Source organism: Petromyzon marinus, chromosome 71 (genome assembly GCF_048934315.1).
Source record: "Petromyzon marinus isolate PM22_M1 ecotype Great Lakes invasive population chromosome 71, UKy_Petmar_22M1.pri1.0, whole genome shotgun sequence".
NCBI lineage: Eukaryota > Metazoa > Chordata > Hyperoartia > Petromyzontiformes > Petromyzontidae > Petromyzon > Petromyzon marinus.
The window spans coordinates 1,060,282-1,072,656 of record NC_133737.1 but is presented as its reverse complement, the minus strand read 5'-3'; the positions used below and the strand labels follow the sequence as shown (position 1 = coordinate 1,072,656).

Genomic DNA, 12,375 nt, shown 5'->3' with positions numbered 1-12,375 from the left:
TGTCCTTAACTAACGACACGTAGACGTCTGGTTGAGGCAACGCGTTTATTATAACTCTTTTGAACTCTGCTCTACACACTACTGTACCACGAAGGAGTACGGCCCCTTCCACTTGATAGCCTACGCGAGTGACAGCCTCCCTTCTATCGCAGCCTGCACACTCCGGGCTCTGCTACACACGGGTCCCCTAGCCCGGCGTTAAGGGAAGACTGGACGACCCGTCCCAGCCAGGGTACGGGAGCTCACCTCTGGTCCGCTACAACCCGGCTCTAACAAGAGCCTCGGTTGAGGGTCCCTGGGTGCTGGTCCAGTCTTCAGGTCTTCGGATGTCTTCAGGCTTGAGTTGGTGAACACTGCCCGGCCGGTCCAGGGGGCCGGGCTTTTAACCCCAGGTCGGGGTCACCCCTCCCCTCCTGAACCACCAACCCCCCCTCCCAGAACCTTCTGGAAGGTCTTATCTTAAGGGGCCTTAGAGACGGGTGGGGGGTCAGGGATGTTATTCTCGGGTCACGGGGGTGGGGGCGGGGGTTTACTTTGGTCGACCCGTACACACCTCACTCTCTCTCGGCTGCCCCCTGTTGACCCGTGAACGTGGTGGCAGGTCAGCTGACAGCGCCTTGTTATGGCGCTTACGCACAACTTCGTGACTAACGCTGCACGTTCCGTCGTTTTCATGCAGGGGGCGCTGCAAACCTACGCGTCCCCTGCATGAACGATGGAGGCGCAGGGACAGACGTTCGATCGCATTGGAATCAATTTGCGGACGGCGGTCTTCTCGCACGGCCAGCTCTGCGTCGCCTCATCTGGATCCCGCGATCCCAACCAGGTGAAAGTTCGCATCGAACCAAACCACCGGCAAAGCCATCTACTTAATGACGCGAGAAAATTCACACGAAACATCGTTTACAATTAATAAGCTTTTAATGAAGAAATACAATTAACTAATTCCAAATAATACAATTCAAAGTTGTTTCATTTTAAAACTTCAAAACGGAGCATCGGGAGCTTGCGTGGAGGCGTCGTTCGTGTGCAATTTTTTTTCGTGACTTTCCTGGCCCCAGGCCGTAAATGGTTGTGAGGGGCACCGCAGGCGATCTGGCTTGCTTCAACCCTTGGTTGTGAACATCCAGACGTTAATCAGCAAGGACCATTTCTTGTCCTAATTCGAGAAAATCTACATCAACACGTAATACAAAATTATAATTCGTGTTGTAGAGAATGTATCTCCTCTACGTGTAACTTTTGAGTGGTATGCCTTGTAACTGATGAATGATCCGAGTGTGCTCCCTATTTCAAAGACAATGAGTTGCTCCAGAGGGAGAAGCTTCCTGAAACATAAAATACCCTTTGACCTGTATCACAAGAACAATGAGTCTCACCTGACTTATCTATACAGGTTACTTCCAAAACAAACACTTTGTCCTAACATCACTTATTCAATGTTTGACCCTTTTACACAAAATGTTACATGTACGTACACAATCAGACAAGTATTTATTCTAAATTATTGACAGGCATCTGAACAAAATTGAATTACAGGTGCACCCCAAGCCTGTTCCCACCCCCCCCCCCCCCCCCGCTTCTGTGTATATGCAAGATGTGCTGTTTTGAGCTGCCGCAAGATGAGCTGCCACTCTCCTTTTGCTCCCCCCCCCCCAACCTTATTTCCTATTTAAGCTTCTGTTCACCTCTCTCTCTCTTTGCCTCTCCGTCTTTCCTACTGACCATGTACCTCGTATTTTCACTGTCTATGCTGGTTTGTGCAATCCAGAAGTTGAACACGAAATTTAACACTCTTCTGAAATTCGTGGTCCGCCAGGAAGTGTCTGTGTTGTTGGCCTGACTGGTTGTGCTTCACATGTTTTTTAGGTCTGTTAAATTCTCGTCTCTCATCTTTTTTACATCCATGATTTGTTCTTGCCATGATTTGTCCTTGACACCTGGTGAAGATCGCTTGTTGTGATCTAAACGTCGTGATATGTTTTGTATTTAATATAATTTTATTGTATTTCTACATACGTGACTTTACCGAAAAAACCAATGAGTAAGGTTACATCGCATTAACAAGAAGCTATTTTAAAAAAATATGCACCGTCTGCTTAACAGTGTATGTACAACGTGCTATTGCGCCAAAACGAGTTGGCCATTGCATGCTGGCGTCTGCGTCAAAATGTATCAAATTCTAAACATTACCTACAAACTACACAACCAAGATCCCACATCAACCATCACCCCCTACTGACAGGCTCTTGTACACATGCAGGCCGGTGCAGGGCCACCACCTTGTGCCACACAGGGGCAGCTGCTATTTGGGGGTGCTCTTCGAGTGTTTGAGACAAGATACGATACAAAACTCCGAATTGCCAGAGGCGATTAAGCAACCACCATATAATTGGAATAATTAGAACCTTGTGAATGCTTGGGAGCTTATTGACTCTCGCTCATGGTTAGAGATCTACCCAACCCACAGGTCCACAAAGACTGGCTGCTCTTTCCCTGCAGGTTGAACCTAGGAATTAAGTGTTCAACTTTATTGTTGTCATTAAAGGCCTGTGACAAAGGTGCATCTATTGGAGCGACATCGTCTCAAGCTTACACATCTAACGGGTCTCCAATTGACTTCGTATTGTCTCGGAGGAAGTCCACCCACACCTCCACTTCCACAAACTGCTGAGAATTGCCTCGCTCTGCCTCACAGTCAGAATTCTCCTCCTGCTTCACGTTTCCTCCATTAATGTGTCGGTCCGACTTTGGAGTTGAATCATCTTCACATTTTACCTTCACTTCTTCGCTCTTCACCATCACTTGTTCATATTTCACCTTCACCTCTTTATATTTCACCTCGATACCTTTAAAAGTGTCCAAGCTTGGATTTTCTTCCGGTTCTTGTTTCATGAGGGATGGGCTCATTGCGCCACTTTGACTTCCACAAGCTGATTTCAGACTCCACTCCTTGTGGGTCTTCTGATGCTTGCGAGTTCTCTTGTGTTTTTGAAGATGTGGTGACTGTGCAAACGCCTTCCCACACACACTGCACTTGAAGGGTTTCTCTCCTGTGTGTGTTCTCTGGTGTTTTTTAAGAGTAGATGAATGTGCAAACGCCTTCCCACACACACTGCACTTGAAGGGTTTCTCTCCTGTGTGTGTACTCTGGTGTTTTATAAGAGTAGATGATCGTGCAAACGCCTTCCCACACACACTGCACTTGAAGGGTTTCTCTCCTGTGTGTGTTCTCTGGTGTTTTACAAGAGCAGATGAATCTGAAAACGCCTTCCCACACACACTGCACTTGAAGGGTTTCTCTCCCGTGTGAGTTCTCTGGTGTACTTGAAGATGTGATGAATGTGCAAACGCCTTCCCACACACACTGCACTTGAAGGGTTTCTCTCCCGTGTGTGTTCTCTGGTGTTCTACAAGAGTAGATGAACGTGCAAACGCCTTCCCACACACACTGCACTTGAAGGGTTTCTCTCCCGTGTGTGTTCTCTGGTGTGTTACAAGAGGAGATAAATCTGAAAACGCCTTCCCACACACACTGCACTTGAAGGGTTTCTCTCCTGTGTGAGTTCTCTGGTGTGTTACAAGAGTAGATGACTGTGTGAACGCCTTCCCACACACACTGCACTTGAAGGGTTTCTCTCCCATGTGTGTTCTCTGGTGTTCTACAAGAGTAGATGAACGTGCAAACGCCTTCCCACACACACTGCACTTGAAGGGTTTCTCTCCCGTGTGTGTTCTCTGGTGTGTTACAAGAGGAGATAAATCTGAAAACGCCTTCCCACACACACTGCACTTGAAGGGGTTCTCTCCTGTGTGAGTTCTCTGGTGTGTTACAAGAGTAGATGACTGTGTGAACGCCTTCCCACACACACTGCACTTGAAGGGTTTATTTCCCGTGTGTGTTCTCTGGTGTGCTACAAGAGCAGATGACGGTGAAAATGCCTTCCCGCACACACTGCACTTGAAGGGTTTCTCTCCTGTGTGAGTTATCTGGTGCCGTGTCAAATGTTCAGTACTATCCGTGCTGTTTGCACGCCGGTTGCATTGATGCCTTTTTGCACCGAGCTGCGCTGAGTGCCTTTGCTCCATCAGACAAATTCTGCAGAGGAAGCGACAGCTGCAGAGAGAAAAAAAAGAATATCCACACCATCTACACGTCAGTATTGATGCACAGAGGAATGCATATACACAGTCAAAGGTGACTTACATGTCTATACTTATTCATATATTTATGATATAGTGAAAAAGTGTCCCAAATTCATCACACGGGCTGTTATGGCACACAACGAGAGGGCGAATGTCATAAACATGCCTGGAAGCCCTCGTATCTTCAAAATGAATGTTAACCCAAAACTCCGAGCACACAATTTCGGCTATCTGGCTTCAAAAGGAATATTTATGAAAGCTAAATTCAGCTGACATACCAAAGGGTGTTGAAAATAATACTGTTTGTGTTATGCAGAAATGCATAAATTAATGTTCAATCGCAACTTAGAGGTGTGAAGCCAGGCACAGATGTCCTTGAATGCTGGGATGAACAGTTCTGACTTCAACTGCACATGTGCTGTGATAACTTCCTGACTCCATTTTTACAAAAAGTTCCAGAGGAAATAAAAAATAAACTGTTTTGATATAACCTCCGTGCTCAATAGAGTTAATAGACTTTACTGCAAAATACAAACTTGACCCTGTCACACACTCAGAGGTGGAGCCAGGATTTTCAGGAAGATGGGGCAACCCCTTCAGCAATGAAAAATGATAGGAGTTGTTAGTAAGTAAGGAGTTGTTAGTAAGTTGTTAGTATGTAAGGAGTTGTTAGTAAGCGAGGAGTTGTTAGTAAGGAGTTGTTAGTAAGGAGTTGTAAGGAGTTGTTAGTTAGTAAGGACTTGTCCCTTGCTTTTTATTTGACGCGTATGATAGGCACCGCGCTCGCTGAAAGTGTTTGCCATCAGGGAAGTCGTGTACTGTATACACAACTGCGCACAATTCTGTGAGTCGCTTGTAACAGCTTTGCCGTGACTTATTGCCAATTTTGGACTCGGACTGTTGTCCTCTCATAGAGTCCCTGGCACGTAATAATATGCCAAACGGTGGCAGTGGGGGTCGCAAAATGCTGATTTATCTATATATATAAAAGGGAAATGTGTGGATATGTGTGTCTGTTCGAAAGTGTTTAGCATACTTCCCAACATGCTACACACTTGAAATTTGGCATGTGGGTAGGTTCCGTACTGTACACAATGAACAAAGTATAAAAATATAAGGAGGGAGGAAAGACGGACAGGGAGGCAGAGAGAGAGAGAGAGGGGGAGGTGCGGAGGGATGAACAGAAGCTTAAATAGGAAATACGGTTGGAGGGGGAGAGGGGCCAGAGCGAGAGCGGCAGATAAAAAACGCACATCTTACACATACAAAACGGCAGCTCAAAAAAGGACCACCTCTTGTAAATACAAAATGGCAGCTCAAAAAAGGGCCACCTCTTGTAAATACAAAACGGCAGCTCAAAAAAGGGCACATCTTACACATAAGTACAACGGTAACTTCCCCGTAGAAGTGTGATAATAAAGTATTAAAGCTTTCGTGACTGCATAAAATGACTCATTGGTTTTTTCGGTAAAGTCACGTATGTAGAAATACAATAAAATTATATTAAAACAAAAAAACAATCACGGCGTTTCGATCACAACGCAAGCGATCTTCATCAGGTGTCAAGAACAAATCACGGAGGTAAATACAACAAAAAGATGAGAGACGAGAATTCAACAAACCTGAAAAACATTATGTGAAGCACATCCAGTCAGGCCAACAACACAGTTAGACACTTCCTGGCGGACCACGAATTTCAGGAGAGTGTTAAATTTCGTATTCAACCTTTGGATTGCACATACCAGCATAGATAGAATGAAAAATACGAGGTTCTACATACGTGACTTTACAAAAAAAAACAATGAGTAATTTTATGCGGTCACGAAAGCTTTAATACTTTATTATCACACTTCTACGGGGAAGTTACCGTTGTAATTACGTGTAAGATGTGCCCTTTTTTGAGCTGACATTTTGTATTTACAACAGGTGGTCATTTTTTGAGCTGCCGTTTTGTATCTACAAGAGGTGGTCCTTTTTTGAGCTGCCGTTTTGTATGTGTAAGATGTGCGTGTTTGAGCTGCCGCTCTCGCTCTGGCCCCTCCCCCCCTCCAACCGTATTTCCTATTTAAGCTTCTGTTCATCCCTCCGCCCGCCCCCCCCCTCTCTCTCTGCCTCCCTGTCCGTCTTTCCTCCCCCTTTACCTCTTGGTGGACATGTATATGTATTTCTACTGACCTTGTACCTCGTATTTTTATTCTATCTATGTTGGTATTTGCAATCCAAAGGTTGAACACGAAATTTAACACTCTTCTGAAATTCGTGGTCCGCTAGGAAGTGTCTGTGTTGTTGGCCTGACTGGATGTGCTTGACATGTTTTTTCAGGTTTGTTGAATTCTCGTCTCTCATCTTTTTGTTGTATTTACCTCCGTGATTTGTTCTTGACACCTGATGAAGATCGCTTGCATTGTGATCGAAGCGTCGTGATTGTTTTTTGTTTTTTTGTTTAAATATAATTTTATTGTATTTCTACATACGTGACTTTACCGAAAAAAAATTGAGTAATTTTATGCAGTCACGAAAGCTTTAATACTTTATTATAAAAATATATTTTTGTATTTTGTATGACCATGAAGTTTGTTACGTCAACCCGCAACACACCTGAGTTAAGCGCTCTGCAATGCTTAGAGCTGTTCACAGCGTGCCGGGAGATTTTAGGTGGCGCGTCGCTCCTGGCCGATGAAGCCATTGGTTTCTCGGAGTTTCAATACATATCCGTGCGAAGAACGGGTAGAACGGCTATCTTAAATATGAAGCAGAAAATTACATCTGTTTGTTTGTGTGAAGCAGCAAAACCTCTCCAACGCTGAGCTTTGGCGTCATGAAATTTTCACAGCTTATGCTGTTTGGAATTTCTAAGTGAACGCGACTATTTTCAGCTCGCCACGTCATTCATTCCAGAGTGGCGAAAATCGACCTTGCGTAGAAGTGGATTAAGGTTAAATTTCCTTGAGTGAAAACAACCGATTTAGGTAACTTGATTTGTTTTGGCTTTTTACCTTCTTGCAAGCATCAACATTTAAGGGTTTTTCAGTGAAATATAAGGTAATATGAAATATATCCAAGACAAGAATCCAAGTTCCGGGCGAAGCCGGGTAGTGAAGCTAGTTACTAATAAACCCCAATGATCCAATCGAAATTAGGGATTTCGATCGGACTGTTGGGGGGGCACGTGCCACCCCACCCCCACTGGCTCCACCACTGTCACGGACTGGCATGCTACACAGGTGATGGTGTGTCCAGACCCACGCCTGGCCACGTTCACCTTCTCAGAATTAATGCTTCCTCACTCCACCAAGCAAATTCATTGAGGATCAATCAACACAGCCGAAGTTGTGTGTCTCTATCTCTCTTCCCGTGGTTGCGTGGATTTCCTTCCCGATACCCGGGGTTCCCCTCCACATGTAGAGTGTGAACACCACCACGCGTCTAGGGTGAACACCGCCACGCGTCTAGAGTGAACACCGCCACGCGTCTAGAGTGAACACCACCACGCGTCTAGAGTGAACACCGCCACACGTCTAGAGTGAACACCGCCACACGTCTAGAGTGAACACCGCCACGCGTCTAGAGTGAACACCGCCACGCTGTTGACGAGCCTCACCTTGTGATGTCGGCAGGTCGCTTCTAAAAACAAAAGCAGCACAGCAGCTCAAGCGGGCCTGGCCTGGTAAAAAAAGAATGAAATAAAAACTGCGTGAATATTTAAAAGTAAAACAAAGTGACAAAGTGGCGAGCCGAGTGAAGACAAATTAAACTTAAGCGACAGAATTGAAGCAAACGCGATCAGGCGAGGGCAGGAGGCAAGGCCCCGGGTGGCTAGGCCCCACGCTGTAAAGTTCCAACCTGGACATCGCTTCCATGCTCGCTGCTACTCAATTGACATCCCTACGAGAGAGACAGCGAGGCTCTACCTCTGTAAACAACAACCACCACCACAACCACCACCACCACTACAACCACCACCAACACAACAACCACCACCACAACCACCACCACATCAACCACCACCACAACCACCACCACAACAACCACCACCACAACAACAACCACAACAACAACCACCACCACAACAACCACCACAGCAACCACAACCACCACAATAACTACAACAACCACCACCACAACCACCACAACAACCACCATGACAACCACCACAACAACCACCACCACAACAACAACAAACACCACAACAACCATTACCACCATAACAACCACAACCACCACCACTACAACAAACACCACCACCACAACAACAACCACTAGCACAACAACCACTACCACAACAATCACCACCACAACTATCACCACAACAACCACCACCACCACAGCCACCACCACAACCACAACCCCCACAACCACAACCACCACCCCACAACCACTACCACAACAACCACTACCACAACAACCACTACCACAACAACCACCACCACAACCACAATCACCAGAACTACCACCACAACAACCACTACCACAACAAAAACCACCACAACTATCACCACAACAACCACCACCACAGCCACCACCACAACCACAACCCCCACAATCACAATCACCACAACAACCACCACAGCCACCACCACAACCACAATCACCAGAACCACCACCACAACCACCTCCAAAACCACAACCACCACAACAACCACCATGACAACCACCACAACAACCACCACCACAACAACAACAAACACCACAACAACCATTACCACCATAACAACCACAACCACCACCACTACAACAAACACCACCACCACAACAACAACCACTAGCACAACAACCACTACCACAACAATCACCACCACAACTATCACCACAACAACCACTACCACAACAACCACTACCACAACAACCACCACCACAACCACAATCACCAGAACTACCACCACAACAACCACTACCACAACAATAACCACCACAACTATCACCACAACAACCACCACCACAGCCACCACCACAACCACAACCCCCACAATCACAACCACCACAACAACCACCACAGCCACCACCACATCCACAATCACCAGAACCACCACCACAACCACCACCAAAACCACAACAACCACCACAACCACCACAATAACCACAACAACCACCACCACAACAACCACCACCACAACCACCACAACAACAAACACCACAACAACCACAACAACCATCACCACAACCACCACAACCACCACCACTACAGCAAACACCACCACAACCATCACCACAACAACAACCACCACAACCATCAACACAACAACCACCACAACCACCACAACCACCACCACAACACCCACTACCACAACAACTACCACCACAACCACCACCACCACCACCACAACCACCACCACAACAACCACCACCACAACAACCACCACCACAACCACCACCACAACAACAAACACCACAACAACCACCACAACCACAAACACCACCACAACCACCACTACAACAACCACCACAGCCACCAGCACAACAACCACCACCACAACCACCACCACAACCACCACAACCACCAACACAACAACCACCAAAACAACCACCACCACAACCACCACCACAAACACCACAACAACCACTACCACAACAACCACCACCACAACCACAATCACCAGAACTACCACCACAACAACCACTACCACAACAATCACCACCACAACTATCACCACAACAACCACCACCACAACCACCACCAAAACCACCACCACCAAAACCACAACAACCACCACAACCACCACCATAACCACCACAATAACCACAACAACCACCACCACAACCACCAACACAACAACAAACACCACAACAACCACAACAACCATCACCACAACCACCACAACCACCACCACTACAGCAAACACTACCACAACCACCAACACAACAACCACCACCACAACAACCACCACCACCACAAACACCACAACAACCACAACAACCACCACAACCACAAACACCACCAAAACCACCACTACAACAACCACCACAGCCACCACCACCACAACAACCACCACAACCACCACAACAACCACCACCACCACAACCACCACCACATTAACCACCACAACCACCAACACAACAACCACCACAACCACCACCACAACCACCACAATAACCACCACCACAACAAGTAAAACAAAGTGACAAAGTGGCGAGCCGAGTGAAGACAAATTAAACTTAAGCGAGAGAATTGAAGCAAACGCGATCAGGCGAGGGCAGGAGGCAAGGCCCCGGGTGGCTAGGCCCCGCGCTGTAAAGTTCCAACCTGGACATCGCTTCCATGCTCGCTGCTACTCAATTGACATCCCTACGAGAGAGGCAGCGAGGCTCTACCTCGGTAAACAACAACCACCACCACAACCACCACCACAACAACCACCACCACTACAACCACCACCACAACAACCACCACCACAACAACCACCACCACAACAACCACCACCACAACAACCACAACAACAACCACCACAACAACCACCACAGCAACCACAACCACCACAATAACTACAACAACCACCACCACAACCACCACAACAACAACAACAACCGCCATTCGCCACTAAGTGGCGGTGACGTCACCACGACGCTTGTGCCAGGCTATGTGCACCCTGAGGCCACGTGAAGTGTCGAACGCCCGCTGGCAGGAGGTCACGGGGCAGACCCAGGTGCCACGGGTCGACTGACTGAGATGACTGGCTGATGCACCACCTGTGCCCCCTACTGTGCCAACCTGCTGTGCTTTAGCCACCCGGCGCTCCGCTCGCTGTTGTGAGCGTCGCTCCTCCGCCCTCCGTTGTTGTTGGAGGGCGACTGCCTCCAACTGCCCAGTAGCATCCTTCACGAGCCTCCTCCACAGAGGCCGATCTTGACACCGCTGGTACCAGTCATCGGCAAGTCCACTCAGCTCCACGTCCTCCTGTACCACATCACTCCATCTCTTCTCTAGCCCGTGCCGCGCCCGCTTAGCCCCCTCAATCCGGCCAAACAAAAGCTGTTTCGGCATGCGGTGGCTGGGCATGCGGGCTACATGACCCAGCCATCGCAGCCTTGCCTGCCGGAGGAGCTCACCGATGGGACCCTGCCCAGATCTTTCAAGGATTTGTGAGCTCCTCACACAATCCAGTCTGGTTAAACCCAGGATGGATCGTAGGCAGGCCAGCCTAAATGCTTCTAACCGGCGAAGATGTTCCATTAGGGGGGTCCACGTTTCGCAAGCGTAGAGAAGGGAGGGAATGACCGTGGCCGAGAAGACCTGAAGCTTAGTGCGGAGCGACAGACCAGGTAGCTTCCACACAGCGTTACGCAACCGATGAAAAGATATTGCCGCTCGACTGATTCGGAGTGAGACCTCTGCTGTTAAACTGGAGCCAGTCATAAGCACACTCCAGGTATGGGAAACTCTCCACTCTCTCCACAACTGCCCCATCACCGATTGGGAGTTGTGGGGGTGGAGTGTCCGATGGTACAAAATACCCAGGCAGGTGCTTAGTTTTGGTGGGGCTGATGGTAAGGCCCCACCTCTTAGTGGCACGCTCCAGTCTCAGCAGCAGCGTCTCCAACTCCTCCTCTGACTGAGCAGCTATTACCAAGTCATCAGCATACATAACGTGGTTGAGCAATAGGGAGCCATCCCTTGACCGCACCCGGGCATCGATTAGCCTCCCATTATATCTGTACCATATGGAGATTCCCCCGGTACAGCTATTGAAGGCTTCATGAACTACGTGGTCAAAATAGATGTTAAATAATGTGGGAGCCAGAGGACATCCCTGTCGCACCCCAAGGTGTACAGGGAATGGCTCTGACTCCCGGCCACGTAGTTTTACCCGGGCCCGCTCACCATCATGAAGGTCCTTAATGATCGTGAGCAGAGGGTCAGGTACTCCAAAAGCACGAAGAACGACCCAGAGCCCAGGCCTACTGATGGTATCATAGGCCTTGACCAGGTCAATAAAGCAGAGATGTAGGTCTTGTTGGAATTCCCTACACCTCTGCTGTAGCAGACGGACAGAAAATATGGCATCTGTGCAGGACCGCCCTTTCCTGAAACCGCATTGGGGCTCCGCAAGCCTCTCCTCAGCGTGCCTGGCAAGGCGATGCTGAATAATCCTTGCCAGGACCTTTCCCGGCACACTGAGGAGTGAGATGCCCCTGTAGTTGTTACAGTCTGTGCGGTCCCCCTTCTTAAAAAGGGGGACCACCAGGGCATCCTTCCAATCCTGCGGAACCCGTCCAGTGGTCCAGACTGTTGTT

General features: G+C 48.2%; 2 protein-coding genes across 2 annotated transcripts in view; both read right to left on the bottom strand.

The window, feature by feature from the left end:
- Positions 1 to 12,375, bottom strand: part of LOC142906892 (uncharacterized) — a 109,661-nt gene that overhangs the window by 63,204 nt on the left and 34,082 nt on the right. The window lies entirely within an intron of this gene.
- Positions 903 to 12,375, bottom strand: part of LOC142906802 (uncharacterized) — a 32,694-nt gene continuing 21,221 nt past the window's right edge. The window contains exon 4 of the mRNA XM_076055350.1: positions 903 to 4,116. Within this exon, the coding sequence (XP_075911465.1) occupies positions 2,593 to 4,116 (1,524 nt within the window). The 3' untranslated portion in view covers positions 903 to 2,592. The remainder of the gene's footprint in view (positions 4,117 to 12,375) is intronic.